The 16,948-nt window shown below is 37.7% G+C and overlaps 1 protein-coding gene across 13 annotated transcripts in view; it reads right to left on the bottom strand.

Annotated features, from left to right (window-relative positions):
- CACNA2D1 (calcium voltage-gated channel auxiliary subunit alpha2delta 1) overlaps positions 1–16,948 on the bottom strand; it is a 539,624-nt gene that overhangs the window by 416,010 nt on the left and 106,666 nt on the right. For all 13 annotated transcript variants that reach the window (XM_040260717.1, XM_040260719.1, XM_040260724.1 and 10 more), the window contains exon 2: positions 8,610–8,691. In XM_040260717.1, coding sequence (XP_040116651.1) covers positions 8,610–8,691 — 82 coding nt within the window. The remainder of the gene's footprint in view (positions 1–8,609; positions 8,692–16,948) is intronic.

Raw genomic sequence — 16,948 nt, 5'->3', positions numbered from 1 at the left:
GATAAACCCAAAGTGAAACATGGGATAAAGTTGATCTTTCAATAGAATTTTTTAAGCCAGAAGGGAATGGCAGGACATACTTAAAGTGATGAAAGAGAAAAACCTACAACCCAGATTTCTGTACGCAGCAAGGATCTCATTCAGATATGAAGCAGAAATAAAAAGCTTTACAGACAAGCAAAAACTCAGAGAATTCAGCACCACCAAACCAGCTCTCCAACAAATGCTGAAGGATCTCCTCTAGACAGGAAACACACAAAAGGTTTACAAACTCGAAACCAAAAGAACAAAGTAAATGGCAATGGGATCATACTTATCAATAATTACTTTAAATGTAAATGGGTTGAATGCCCCAACCAAAAGACAAAGACTGGCTGAATGGATACAAAAACAAGACCCCTATGTATGCTGTCTACAAGAGACCCACCTCAAACCCAGGGACACATACAGACTGAAAGTCAAGGGCCAGAAAAAGATATTTCACACAAATGGAGACCAAAAAAAGCAGGAGTAGCAAAACCCATATCAGATGAAATAGACTTTGAAATAAAGGCCGTGAAAAGAGACAATGAAGAACACTACATAATGATCAAAGATCAATCCAACAAGAAGATATAACAATTATAAATATATATGCACCCAAAATAGGAGCACCACAGTATGTAAGGCAAATGATAACAAGTATGAAAGGAGACATTAACAGTAACACAATAATAGTAGGAGACTTTAATACCCCACTCACACCTATGGATAGATCAACCAAACAGAAAATTACCAAGGAAACACAAACTTTAAATGATACAATGGACCAGTTACACCTAATTGATATCTATATGACATTCCACCCTCGGTTCAGTTCAGTTCAGTCGCTCAGTCGTGCGTGTCTTACTCTTTGCAACCCCATGAATCGCAGCACGCCAGGCCTCCCTGTCCATAACCATCTCCCAGAGTTCATCCTCTGTCGTCCCCTCTTCCTACTACCCCAATCCCTCCCAGCATCAGAGTCTTTTCCAATGAGTCAGCTCTTCGCATGAGGTAGCCAAAGTACTGGACTTTCAGCTTTAGCATCATTCCTTCCAAAGAACGCCCAGGGCTGATCTCCTTTAGAATGGACTGGTTGGATCTCCTTGCAGTCCAAGGGACTCTCAAGAGTCTCCTCCAACACCACAGTTCCAAAGCATCAATTCTTCAGTGCTCAGGCTTCTTCACAGTCCAACTCTCACATCCATACATGACCACAGGAAAAACCATAGCCTTGACTAAACCGACCTTTGTTGGCAAAGTAATGTCTCTGTTTTTCAATATGCTATCTAGTTTGGTCATAACTTTTCTTCCAAGGAGTAAGTGTCTTTTAATGTCATGGCTGCAGTCACCATCTGCAGTGATTTTGGAGCCCAAAAACATAAAGTCTGACACTGTTTCCACTGTTTCCCCATCTATTTCCCATGAAGTGATGGGACCGGATGCCATGATCTTCGTTTTCTGAATGTTGAGCTTTAAGCCAACTTTTTCACTCTCCACTTTCACTTTCATCAAGAGGCTTTTTAGTTCTTCTTCACTTTCTGCCATAAGGGTAGTGTCATCTGCATATCTGACGTTATCGATATTTCTCCCAGAAATCTTGATTCCAGCTTGTGCTCCTTCCAGCCCAGCATTTCTCATGATGTACTCTGCATAGAAGTTAAATAAGCAGGGTGACAATATACAGCTTGACGTACTCCTTTTCCTATTTGGAACCAGTCTGTTGTTCCATGTCCAGTTCTAACTGCTGCTTCCTGACCTGCATACAAGTTTCTCAAGAGGGCAGGTCAGATGCTCTGCTATTCCCATCTCTTTCAGAATTTTCCACAGTTTATTGTGATCCACACAGTCAAAGGCCTTGCCATAGCCAATAAAGCAGAAATATAAGTTTTTATGGAATGCTTGCTTTTTCCATGATCCAGCAGATGTTGGCAATGTGATCTCTGATTCCTCTGCCTTTTCTGAAACCAGCTTGAACATTTGGAAGTTCACGGTTCACATATTGCTGAAGCCTGAATTTCACCTTTTTCTCAAGTACACACAGAACCTTATCGAGGATAGATCACATCCTGGGTCATAAATCTAGTCTGGTAAATTCAAAAAAACTGAAATCATCTCAAGCATCTTTTCTGATCACAGTGTGGTAAGATTAGATGTCAACTAAAGGATAAAAATACAAACATATGGAGGCTAAACAACACACTTCTGAATAACCAACAAATCACAGAAGAAATCTAAAAAGAAATCAAAATATGCATAGAAATGAATGAAAATGAAAATACAACAACCCAAAACCTATGGGATTCAGTAAAAGCAGTGCTAAGGGGAAGGTCCATAGCAATACAAGCCCAGCTCAAGAAACAGGAAAAAAGTCAAATAAATCACCTAACTCTACACCTACAGCAACTAGAAAAGAAGAAATGAAGCACCACAGGACTAGAAAAAGGAAAGAAATCATAAAAATTAGGGCAGAAATAAATCCAAAAGAAACAAAGGAAACCATAGCCCAAATCAACAAAGCTAAAAGCTGGTTCTTTGAGAAGATAAATAAAATAGACAAATCATTAGCCAGACTCATCAAGAAAAAAAGGGAGAAGAATCAAATCAACAAAATTAGAAATGAAAATGGAGAAATCACAACAGACAACACAGAAATACAAAGGATCATAAGAGACTACTATCAGCAACTATATGCCAATAAAATGGACAACTTTGAAGAAATGAACAAATTCTTAGAAAAGTATAACTTTCCAAACTGAACCAGGAAGAAATAGAAAATCTTAACAGACCCATCACAAGCACTGAAATCAAAAGTGTAATCAGAAATCTTCCAACAAACAAAAGCCCAGGACCAGATGGCTTCACAGCTGAATTCTACCAAAAATTTAGAGAATAGCTAACACCTATCCTACTCAAACTCTTGCAGAGGAAGGTAAACTTTCAAACTCATTTTATGAGGCAACTATCACCCTAATACTAAACCCAGAAAAGATGCTAGATCAAAAAGAAAACAGGTCAATATCACTGATGAACATAGATACAAAAATTCTTAACAAAATTCTAGCTAACAGAATCCAACAACATGTTAAAAAGATCATACATCATGACCAAGTGGGCTTTATCCCAGGGATGCAAGGATTCTTCAATATTCACAAATTAATCAATGTGATACACCACATTAACAAATTGAAAGATAAAAACCATATGATTATCTCAATAGATGCAGAGAAAGCCTTTGACAAATTCAATATCAATTTATGATAAAAAACCCTCCAGAAAGCAGGCATAGAAGGAACATACCTCAACATAATAGAAGCCATATATGACAAACCCACAGCAAACATTATCCTCAATGGTAAAAAACTGAAAGCATTTCCCCTAAAATCAGGAAGAGGACAAGGTTGCCCACTCTCACCATTACTATTTAACCTAGTTTTGGAAGTTTAAGCCACAGCAACAAGAAAAGAAAAAGAAATCAAGGGAATCCAGATTGGAAAAGAAGAAGTAAAATTCTCACTGTTTGCAGATGACATGATCCTCTACATAGAAAACCCTAAAGACTCCACCAGAAAAGGGAATCTTCTTACACTGTTGGTGGGAATGCAAACTAGTACAGCCACTATGGAGAACAGTGTGGAAATTCCTTAAGAAACTGGAAATAGAACTGCCATATGACCCAGCAATCCCACTGCTGGGCATACACACCAAGGAAACCAGAATCGAAGGAGACATGTGTACCCCAATGTTCATCGCAGCACTTTTTACAACAGCCAGGACTTGGAAGCAACCTAGATGTCCATCAGCAGACAAATGGATAAGAAAGCTGTGGTACATATACACAATGGAATATTACTCAGCTACTAAAAAGAATGAGTTTGAATCAGTTCTAATGAGGTGGATGAAACTAGAGCCTACTATACAGAATGAAGTAAGTCAGAAAGAAAAACACCAATACAGTATATTAATGCATATATATGGAATTGAGAAAGATGGTAACAATGACCCTAAATGGGAGACAGTGAAAGAGATGCAGATGTAAAGAACAGACTCTTGGAACCTGTGGGAGACGGGGAGGTGAGATGATTTGAGAGAATAACATTGAAACATGTATATTATCATATGTGAAATAGATCGCCAGTCCAGGTTCAACACATGAGACAGGGTGCTCAGGACTGGTGCACTGGGATGACTCAGAGGGATGGGATGTGGAGGGAGGTGGGAGGGGGGTTCAGGATGGGGAACACATGTACACCCATGGCTGACTCATGTGAATATATGACAAAAACCACCACAATATTGTGAAGTAATTAGCCTCCAATTAAAATAAATTTTTAAAAAATGAGGACAGAATAGTATGCTAAATCTTTCTTCATAAATGTATAGTAATAAATAATTTTGTAAATGCATAAAGTTCCCATGTAATGTTGTGTGCAGGATAAACTTTGAGACTGTATTATATTTTACATAAAATGATCTTATATAAAACAAAATACCATCTGTTTCATAATCTGGGAGTCTTTATTTTTCCTTCATCTACAATTTTATTCTTAATTATGTTTAAATATATATTCCATTTTGTATTAGCAGGTATTTAATACATTTTTATATATAGTTCTTCAAATAATGATACATTATCAGTGAAAGAATTATCAGTGAAAGACTACTAGTTATCCTCCACTCTTCGTTCTCGTCTTCCACAGTTACAGCGGAGGTATATGACCACTCAGCTAAAGATTTCATTTTACCAACTTCTTTTCAGTAAGAAAAACCCTGACAGTAAGTTCTGACCACTAGAATGGAAGCAAATATGACTGTGTACCTGCCTTCCTAGTCTCTCTCCCTTTGCATGAAGGCTGGAAAATAAGGGCAACTAGAAGGATCACCTTGGACCCAGGAAGGAAGCCATATACTGAGGATGGCAGAGCCACTCTGTTGACCCTACATTGCTCACCTCCAGACTGTTATATGGGAGGAAAATATATGGTTAATTTATCTCTTTGCTACATTAGTTCCATCTGTATCTCCAATTAATACAATATTATATCCTTATTTAATAAAACAAATGAATGACATTTGTTGAGTTCTGATTACAGGTCAATGAATATTTTATATGGATTATGTCAACTATCTCAACAATTCCATGAGGTTAAACATCTTGGGTAGATCACAAAGCTATTAACTGAAAGAACCACAAGGTATAACAGTCTTAAAATGATATTTAAAAACTATGTTATAACATTATATAAAAACATAATTAACTATATTTCTTTCAGTTGAGTGACCATGAAGACAAGAAAAACTTTCTGTACCATTCTTAGCAATTCTTTCAAAGCCTCTTCCATGCACACCACAATAATGAAAGTTTTTAAAATTATCCACGTTAAGTTTTGGTCTAAGAATTTCCTTCTACATTTTTCGTTTTTAAAGAATCTCAAATATAAATGTCCACAAGTGGATATTTGGTGGCAAAGCTTTGACTTCTCCTTTATATTTTTTATAAAAAGAGCAGTGAAATAAGGAGACATATTAACCCTGTACCTAACTGGGAATCTGCTCACTTTCTCAAAATACATGTGGCAACATAAAAACATAAAATATTAACATATATTCTAAAGCATAACAAGACTGTCTTCACTGTTGGAATTACAGTCCATTTAGTAGCTGTATAACCTAGGAAAAAACTGTAACCTTGCAAACAATTTCTTCCTGCATATTAAAGATGATGATATTCATTTCATAAGGTTGTCCTAAAGATTAATCAAATAATGGGTGAGAAGAGCTTAGGACAGTACTTGAACTAATTTAGAAAGAAAAAAAAATGTAGCCTTTCAGTTGTATTTAAAAGGTTCTAATATTATATTAAGAAAAAGTATAATACATTTATCTCTTTATCCTAATTTTTTCCTCAATTATTTAATCTACTTTTGTGGATAATCATATGCAATTGAAGGACATATGTATTCTTCCAATACACTATTAGAAATGGAAAAATCCAACAAAGTCTATCTTAGAAGTTGAAAGCATCAGGGATAGCAGTTTTATGTAGGCCTATTCACTGTGATCTTTAACAGAAGTTAGGTAGGTATCAGGGCTTCCCAGGTGGCACCAGTGGTAAAGAACCCTACCAATGCACGAGACTCAAGAAACACGGGTTCAGTCCTGGGTTGGAAAGACCCCCTGGACATGGGCATGGCATCCCACTCCATTATTCTGGCCTGGAGAATCCAATGGACAGAGGAGCCTGGCAGGGTACAGCCCATGGGCTCACAAAAGAGTTAAACACGACTGAAGCTACTTAGCATGCATGCATGCATGCAGGCAGGCACCTGGCAAAATCTCTGACTTTTAAAAGTTAAAGTACTGCATTTATTCAATACTGTTATCAATCTTCTCTGAGCTAATATTTCATGATGCCATAAAGTTGCAAAAAGATCCTGTTTAGCTCTGTTCACTCACTGTGGTTGAGCCTGCAAGATGTGTCCTGTGAAGTCCGTAAAAACTAAATTTGGTACTTTTGGAAGATCCATCATTTTAAAATATTGAATTTCAACCCAGAAACCTGCTACATTCCTATATTTACTCAACTTTTGTCTGCAGCATGCATCTAACACCCCCAGTCTCAGCAGAAAGCTCACTCTCAACTCTGGTGTCCTTCAGCTAGTCTGTGCTTTGAGTTCTCGTGGCCAAAAAGAAATGCACCTCTTTTGTCCCCGTCATTTACCTTCTCTCTGGATGAAAGGGAAAAGACATATAAACTCATTCATTTACCTTCCTGTCCTCTAATACTTAAATTCCAATAGTAAAGTTTGCTCTTTCCCTCCCTGTTACATACATATGATTTTTTTTTATCTGTATTTTCCCTGTGACTGTAATAAGGTACATGTCTTATAAAAGCAACATTGTAAGGATTTTCTTCCATCTTGTCAATTCTCTTTCGTTATCCTAATTCAGACAAGGCCATTTCCTCATTCATCAGTATTCACACTCTTCTTAGTAACCCACACCTCATAAAGCATAATGGAAATGAGATGACACTTATTTTTTCCCTTATGGATTCATTAAAAACTGCAGATTTGGTGAGAGAGGGTCCACATATTAACACCAGAAGTGAAAAAGAGGTCAGCCAAAAAGCTGGTTTTTGAGGCTGGAGAAACACTGCAGGAGTGAAGGAGAGCTCCCAAGAGCAGCTTATTTTTAATTTTAGTTTGTCATGCAATTTTTAACCAGAATCTGTCAATTCTCATTTATTTTTTCTTATTCCACTAACACCATGACTTTCATAGAGGCTTACTTATTACCCTCCACATTTTCATATTTCAATTTATTCTCCCACAGAGAATCACTGCAGTTCCCAAACATCAGCTTACAATAGTTTTCAGGCATCTTTGCACCTTCAAAAATGGCGATTTTTGATTACTAGGTTGTAAGTTCTCTGAGGAGAGGAACTGTGTCTCCATAAACCCTTGGTAGCCTGCACAGTGCCTGGGACATAGTATGTGTCCAATAAGTATTCATTAGAATTAAGTGTGATAATTGTTATTAACAAAGAACACTTTTCATTTCAAAGCATATTCTTATGTCATCTCACAGATATTTGAGTTTACTCAACATATTCAGTTTGAAAACTACAATTGTTTTACAAAGAGATTCTGGAATAATATATTGAAGTATATGCTTAGCATGTTTTCCTTATGAATTCCTAGTAATTCACAAGGTAACCAACCATTCATTCTTGTTTGCCCCAGAAAGGAATATTCACATATAAAGAAAATACTCATATATCATAAATGAAACCACTTTTACACCATTTCACCTCATTGACCCCACCACTTTTTTTGGAAAACGAAAGACCTCACTGCATCACTAGGAACACAGATGAGATACTTTCAAATTGTTAGATTACTTACATTAAAATGGAAGTAGTGAGACTCCAAAGAAATGACATTTACTTTTTAATAAATCTTATAGAACTTCTATATGTATATGCTCTTACCCAAGGAAAATGATCTATTTAAGATGCCACACAAGTATTCATATGTTGCTATCATTTTCAAAAATCACTTTAGAGTGACATTCATAGCCATTTCATAATTATAAGAAAAACTATCTGTTACAAAAGCATCTGTTTCTCTTGCACAAAAGTCTGTATTACCCATCTCAGTGATTCGCTCATGCTTCAGGCATGGCTGTAAATACTGGAAACCACTTTTGAAAATAAAATCTACCCTCAAAGAATGAAGATATGTTCCCACTGAGGATATTCAAAAGAATCCATCACAAGCCTCAAAGTAACCACTACAGGTGAGATTCCAATATGCTCTGTAGGATGGAGGAAACAGGATATCCTGATTTGAATTGTAGGAATGAATATATATCATGTGAACTCATGTTAAGTGAGGGTTGTATATAAACATCTCACTACTATTAGGGATGGTAATAAATAGCAATACCAGGAGTTTCTCTCAGAATTTCACTATCATATTCCCATGAAAAATTATGTACTATTTAAAACATAGAAATAAAGTTTCTTAGAAAAATTGCACTCAAATTAAAGAAATGATTTGTAAGTTTGGAGGAACTTTACTCACATCGACAAGCTGATTGACTCCACTTGCTGTTTTTGCCAGGGTGACGAGGTCTTCTTGCATCTTATCCACCCATGACTTGATACTGCAGAAATCAGAAGAAAGAATGTTCTATCAAATCTCTGGCAAAGTAAGGTCATAGACTGACATTTGGTATGTACAGATTATCCACAGATAATTCTTAAATTACCTTTAAATATTTCTCCTCCCTCCTAGGTCCTACTATGCCTACACCTCCCTAGCCCGCTTTTAAGTTATAAGACCAATGAACCTTAAGGGCCAACCTCTTAGGATGCTAAAATATCAACAACTCAAACAGACAGAAATTATAAATATATGCTTAATTTTTATGCAAATTCCATTAAAATAAGTTAATAAATGGAATAGTCTAAACTAAACTCTATCTTTTGGTTTACAAGTCTTCTTAAAGTGAAATAAGAGTCAGTCACAATTGCACTCATCTCACACACTAGTAAAGTAATGCTCAAAATTCTCCAAGCCAGGCTTCAGCAATACGTGAACCGTGAACTTCCTGATGTTCAAGCTGGTTTTAGAAAAGGCAGAGGAACCAGAGATCAAATTGTCAACATCTGCTGGATCATCAAAAATGCAAGAAAGTTCCAGAAAAACATCTATTTCTGCTTTCTTGACTATGCCAAAGCCTTTGATTGTGTGGATCACAATAAACTGTGGAAAATTCTGAAAGAGATGGGAATACCAGACCACCTAACCTGCCTCTTGAGAAATCTGTATGCAGGTCAGGAAGCAACAGTTAGAACTGGACATGGAACAACAGATTGGTTCCAAATAGGAAAAGGAGCACATCAAGGCTGTATATTGTCACCCTGATTATTTAGCTTATATGTAGAGTACATCATGAGAAACGCAGGGCTGGAAGAAACACAAGCTGGAATCAAGATTGCCAGGAGAAATATCAATAACCTCAGATATGCAGATGACACCACCCTTATGGCAGAAAGTGAAGAGGAACTAAAAAGCCTCTTGATGAAAGTGAAAGTGGAGAATGAAAAAGTTAGCTTAAAGCTCAACATTCAGAAAATGAAGATCATGGCATCCAGTCCCATCACTTCATGGGAAATAGATGGGAAAACAGTGGAAACAGTGTCAGACTTTATTTGGGGGGGGGGCTCCAAAATCACTGCAGATGGTGCCTGCAGCCATGAAATTAAAAGACACTTACTCCTTGGAAGAAAAGTTCTGACCAACCTAGACAGCATATTCAAAAGCAGAGACATTACTTTGCCAACAAAGGTCCGTCTAGTCAAGGCTATCGTTTTTCCAGTAGTCATGTATGGATGTGATGGTTGGACTGTGAAGAAGGCTGAGCGCCGAAGAATTGATGCTTTTGAACTGTGGTGTTGGAGAAGACTCTTGAGAGTCCCTTGGACTGCAAGGAGATCCAACCAGCCCATTCTGAAGGAGATCAGCCCTGGGATTTCTTTGGAAGGAATGATGCTAAAGCTGAAACTCCAGTACTTTGGCCACCTCATGCGTAGAGTTGACTCACTGGAAAAGACTCTGATACTGGGAGGGATTGGGGGCAGGAGGAGAAGGGGACGACAGAAGATGAGATGGCTGGATGGCATCAGTGACTCGATGGACGTGAGTCTGAGTGAACTCCGGGAGTTGATGATAGACACGGAGGCCTGGCATGCTGCAGTTCATGGGGTCACAAAGAGTCGGACACGACTGAGCGACTGAACTGAACTGAACTGAACAGTCAGTCATGCCTGACTCTTGCAACTCCATGGACTGTAGCCCTCCAGGCTCCGCTGGCCATGGAATTCTCCAGGAAAGAATACTGGAGTAGGTAGCTGTTCCCTTCTCCAGGGGATATTCCCAACCCAGGGATCAAACCCAAGTATCCCCCATTGCAGGTGGATTCTTTACTATCTGAGCCATCAGGGAAGTTCAAGAATACTGGCGTGGGTAGCCTATTCCTTCTCCATGGGATCTTCCTGACCTAGGAATTGAACTGGGATCTCCTGAATTACAGGTGGATCCTTTACCAGCTAAGCTACCAAGGAAGCCCAAGTCTTCTTAATGTAATACTAAGAGTGTGATAAATGAGTATTTGAAAAATTCAAGAAAATAATAAATATTTCAAAATTTCTTATAATTCCAATGCCCAAAGATAGCTCTTAACATTTTGATGTACTCCCCTCCTAGTCTTTTAAAAGCATTTTGTATACTTGAGCACATGTTATGTAAAATTCATGTCTTTGACATCAGTCACTTGATACTCTTCCAGGTCATTACAAGTATTTTATAAATACTGCATTTTAATGGCCACCTAATATTCCATTATCTCTAAATCACTTAATACACTTGACCATACTCCCTTTTAGAAAAAATAAATAAATATATAGCTAGAATGTCTTCAGCTTTAACCACTAAAAATTTCACTGCAACAAATATCTTAGTACATAAAGCTTAAAAGCTTAGTCCTTAACTAGACTTAGATTTGGAATGACTGGATCAAGACTTGAGTTCTAAAGAAATGGTTTTGAGGATTAAAATCATGGCTGAAGGATCCAGTTCAAATCCTTTCCATGTAGAGTTGAGCCTTGAACAATGTTGGGGGTTAAATGTACCAAGCCCTCAGCAGTTGAAAATCCACAAATGACTTACAGTCATCCCTCCATATCCATGGGTTGACATCCACAGATTCAGCTAATGATGGATCATGTAGTACTGTGCATTTACTGAAAATCAATCTACTATAAGTAGACCCACAAAGTTTAAACCCATGTTGTTTGAGGGACAATTGTACATACTTTAGATTAATGTAACAGAGACCTTAAAATAGGAGGTATGGATGTCTAGAGATCTTAGAAAAATTCTAAACTGATGGTTGTATTTTTCCCACTACTAGAGATTACCAAATACCACACAATTTTCCCCATTCTAATAAATTAATTTGCAATCCCTTCATATATTTTACTTATTCATGCTCATGTTGCAAAAAGTGTGTAATCTTTCTGTCCATTCAAATAGAAATAAAACACTAATAAAAACAATAGGAAATAATGATTTACCAGTATTTTAATTTTAATTTTTCTCTCTCTATATATATGGCATGTGTAGCTATATGTTGCTTATCTCTTCTATTCTTTGGATTTCATTGGCACTAAATGTATTCCCTCCATTTTTTTTTTGACTGACAGTGTTTTCTTTCCTTTTTCTTTTGACAGTGTGATCTAGTTTCATTATACTGCAATAGCAAATAATTCATACATTTAAAATGTAACTCTTAGATATGTTCATCTTAGAGTGAACATAAGCTTTCAAACGAATTTATTTATGAAATAGAAACAGACTCACAGACATAGAGAATAGACTTGTGGTTGTGAAGGAGAAAGTGGGGTGGGAGAGGGAAGTATTGGATGTTTGGAATTGGCAGATGGAAACTAGTATATGTAGAACAGATAAGCAACAAGGTCCTACTATAAAGCACAAGGAACTATATTCAACATCCTGTGACAAATCAAAATAAAGGAATATAAAAAAGAATATACATATACATATATGTGTGTGTGTGTGTGTGTGTGTGTGTGTGTGTGTGTATGCTTCCCTGGTAGTTTAGCTGGTGAAGAATCTGCCTGCCATGTGGGAGACCAGGGTTCAATCCCTGGGTTGGGAAGATCCCCTGGAGAAGAGACTAGCTACCCACTCTAGTATTCTTGTATTCTGGCCTGGAGGATGCCATGGACTGTGTAGTCCATGGTGTCGCAATGAGTTGGACATGACTGGGCAACTTTCACTTTTCATATATTTTTATATACATACACACACACACGTATAAATCAGTTACTTTGCTATACACCAGAAATTACCACAACACTGTAAATCAAGTATATTTCCATTACAAAAAATTTTTTAAAGTAACTCTTCTATCAGTAAATGTGGGGCCCTAAATGGGAAACCTTAAAAAAGAAGGGCTAGCTTTGCGGTTTAGAGCTAAGATGGCGCCTGGCGGAAGAGATGAGGGCGTGGCCTAAGTTGTCTGTCAAAACTTTTGATTGGCTCTCTTGATTTCTGTGCACATAGACAGCGCGTGATCACCATAGACTCCTGTTATAATGATGGCACATGACGATTTGACCTTTAATGTGATTGGTGCAACTATGGAAAGTCCCTCGCAAACCCCTTCCTGCTTGCCTTTATAAACCAAGAGCTTACAACAATAAAGCGGAGCTGCTTAGACGGAACCCCTGTCGCGTCAGATTGTCTCTCGCTCGCCGAGGGGCTGGGTTGGCGGAGAGCAGGCTCACCTCTCCTCGGGACCCCTCAGCTTTGCTAAGGGAAGTTCCACTGCCTCTCTCTTTCTGCGGAGCGCCCCCCACAAGTAAACTAATTCAAGGACTGAAGCTGGTCTGCCCACAGGAGCACTGACTCTGTCCAGTCAGCATTCACACCAAACTGCGTCTGCCCCCTCCTGACTACTAGCCTTCTCAATGGAATGACAAGGGGCATGGCTTTGAAAATGTCTAAGAGCAGATGTCATCTCTGCTGATTCTACCAGGAAACTCTAAATGTACGGATTCTTTAAAATGCTAGAGAATAAACTCATCAGTGGATTGACTCTGTGGAAGAACAATAATCCTGGTCCCTCCCCGTATTCTCCAGAAGTTTGTGAGTGGCTCTCAAACATTTCAGAAAAATTTCCCCTGAGGAAAATCACATTATTCATGATTAGTATCTAAAAGGCACTTATGCACATTTTCACTTAGGAAATAGAGCGATGAAGAGTAACACTGAACCACTGTCTTACTCTGACTGACCAACAATCTGAATCTGAAAAGGTAGGCGGCTACACCGCCTCTATCAAGGGAACTGGTTCTCATTATTTCAAAGCCCAGCCCTGTTCACTGGTTTCACTGCCCTAGTTTCCACTCCTCCTAGAATGGAGTAGAAAAGTGCTGTTTTGAAAATAAACTTTGTATTTCACAAGTGGGAATCACCAGAATTAAACTTAGCATGCATGTCTTCTCCTTAGACAAAAATTTTGACAGAACTACAAGGTCATCAACTTTTTTCTGCTAATTTTGAATTGAACAGTATTAAAACTTAAATGTAGAAGTCTAACTTCTACATGGGAAAGGGATTTAAGTTAGGTATATACAGGAGAACATATAAAAGAATAATGAGCTGATTAACTAAAGAGGAAGAAGGAAAATTGAAAATCAATCATGAAAAAGGATGGAATGCCTTAGAAGAAAACACAGAGGCTTGATTTACATGTGAAACAAATAGGTGGTAAATGAAACACATAAAACCAAGGGGTACTTTTCACACAAGTGAAAATAAGAAAGAATATTTATGAATTATGCTGTATGAGTATGATTTTAAAAATGATTATCAAGAAACAAGAAATAAATGGAAAAAGGGTGTAAAATTAAGAAAAATTTATAGTACCATTAAAATAAGCGATGCACAGCACATTATTAGAATAACATTATACTTTGCACTACTTACAAGCTGGTGTATATATTTGAAAAATATTATAAATGCTAATAATTCTTACTACTCTATTAAGTAAGTATAAATGTAACCCACTTTTACATCAAGAACAAAAAATTACAGTAGGGGGTGGGCAGGAGAAAAAAACATAGATATCATCTTCTAAATTCAGAGAAACTATTTCATTTCTCCAAGCAATTACTGAATAAATCCTAAAACCCAGAGAAAATGAATCACCTCTTCTCAAATGTAATTCCCAATTCTGACAAATAGTGTTCCCAGCAAAAAAAGAAAAAAAAATAGTAAGAAGTGTTACACAAGTCTTCAGCTGGGAAACTGAGAGACAAAGACTACATATGTAAAAAACTTAACTCTAGAATTCTGATTCATGCTAAACTGATCCAAAACGTGCTTTCTATCTTGACACCTGAGTCTACTGTTACTGCCACTGTTCACTGGGGTGAACCTGTTTTGGCTGAAAAGTAATTCAGGGCCCGTCCAGTCTTCTCTGTCCCACCGACACGCTGTTAAGAACATTTTATTTGTTATAGACATAAGGTGTTACCTGGCTTTTCTAAAATGTATAGGCACTTTGCTTTGCAAACCTGGAATTAGAAAATAATAATGGCTAGGATATAAGCGAAGATTTCATTGATCACAAGGGAAAATATTCACATGGGCAAATTCTCCATCAGTCTTTCTCTTTTCAGGTAAATTGTCAAGCACATATGTATAATCACCAGGTCTCCCGCATTTCAGGTGGATTCTTTACCAGCTGAGCCAAAAGGGAAGCCCAAGAATACTGGAGTGGGTAGACTATCCCTTCTCCAGCGGATCTTCCCAACCCAGAAATCAAACTGGGGTCTCCTGCTTTGCAGGCAGATTCTCCACCAACTGAGCTATCAAGGAAGCCTTGTATAATCACTGCTGCTGCTGTTGCTGCTGCTAATCACTGTATAATCACTAAGCACTATTAAATGTCTCCATAGAGAAAGTTACAGAAGACATAGCCTTTTAAGATGATAAGAAACTAACATAATACTCCATGAGGAAGAATGTGTTGTTTCTTCTCTGTCTGCCCATATAACACAGCACTGTTGGAAAAGATACTAAAACCTGGAGGGGTAGAAATGAAAGATACATGTCTTACTATCTGGTTGAGCTTTAAACTGAGTCTGACAGGAAAGAGGCAGAAGAGAAAAAGAATAAGGTGATGTAGGGGAGGAAAAAGTATCTTTTTCTTCTACCTTTCTAAATTCCTAGCTGAGAACCTTGTAACAAAAGACAGATTAATAAGTGAAATGCATACAAATTTATCTAATTTAAGTTTTATATGACACAAGAACCTTTAAAAGGAAAGGAAGATCACCTCAAAAAATAGTTAAGCCTAATCAAAAAATGGTTATGCATAGTATCTTTATGCTAGATTTGATGAAAAGCAGAAAGATATACTAGGGATTTCCCTGGCAGTCTAATAGTTAAGATTCTGCGCTTTCATTGCCTAGGCCCCAGGTTCAATGATATGCCATGTGGGAAGCTAAGATTCTACATAGCAGTGTGGCCAAAAAATTAATTTAAAAAAAAGATACGCTGGGACAAAGCATATCAGCTAAGTATAGTAAACTGTGGAAAACAACACATTTCTACTGCTGCCCCATGTCTTAAAAGATAAGGATGCCTTTTTCTTCCAAGTACAGGGAAGACAACGTTCACCAGAGAGGAAGGTCAGGAGGTCCTTCCCAAACATACCACTTCCCAAAGACCCTCAGCTTAAAATACTCAATAGGCCATGTAACCATATTTTGGGGTAGCATATACTCAATCCCATCAGTACCACATGAGAGTCCCCTAAAGTTTACCAGACAGTTGTGTGGGAGGCTGGATAAAGGAGGCTCTCTGCACTAGCTACTTTAATTAAGATATGAAATACAAGTGGAATTTGACAAAATAGAGAAGGGAAGGAAGTAATAACAAAGGCAGAGGGAATGTAAACCATGGCCTAGTCAGCAACCACAAGTAGCCTGTATAGCCAGAGTCCAAGGTTGGCTCAACAAATTATAGAAAGCAGGGAGGAATGGTCGGGAAGAAATTCAAGCAAATAGTTGCCAGACCGAGGGTCTTAAATTACATTCTAAAGCATTTAAACTGTTTCCTCAAAATAAAGGAGAGATGATGGAAATGTGAAGTTAGCAAGTAACAAGATCAATTAAGTATATAATGACATTATTAAATAATTCCTGTGATAGCCAAGTGGATGGTAGCTTAAAGAGAAAACAAAAAGTGAGGACGGAAGGTCAAGACAAGACAAAAGAAATGAATAGTATTCAAAACAGCTCAGTATTAGCGAGAGTAGACAGGGAAACAAAACAAAGACCAAGTAGGGACTTTCCTGGTCCAGTAGTTAGGGACACTGTACTTCCACTGCAGGGCCACAGGCTCAACCCCTGGTCAGGGAACTAAGATCCTACATGCCAAGCCATGCCATGCCATAGCAGTGTCCAAAACTAGAGAGAGAGAAAGTAGAAGAAACCAGCTCAACAAAATCCTGAAGGATGGTCAACAGGATTTCAAGTCTTACTTGATTTAAACAGTGAATGCAGATGACTCATGGAATTTCTCAGCTAGACAATGACAGTACAAGAGGAGGAACAAGTGAGAGGAATATTGATGAGTTTGTTGCTATTGGTTGAGGTAGAGACATTTTTGAGATTGATGTATAGAAACTCAGTAGCAACTGAATATACATAGATTTGAAGCTCTCAGAAGTTTCCAAAGAATTGAAAGATCTGGTTGTTACAAAGGACAAAGGTAAACTAATGCATGATTCCCATAGGAGAGGTTTAGAGGGGGAAGAAAAC

This window comes from Oryx dammah, unplaced genomic scaffold, assembly GCF_014754425.2.
Source record: "Oryx dammah isolate SB20612 unplaced genomic scaffold, SCBI_Odam_1.1 HiC_scaffold_18, whole genome shotgun sequence".
NCBI lineage: Eukaryota > Metazoa > Chordata > Mammalia > Artiodactyla > Bovidae > Oryx > Oryx dammah.
The sequence above is the reverse complement of the archived record's forward strand: the minus strand, read 5'-3'. Positions and strand labels throughout refer to the sequence as shown.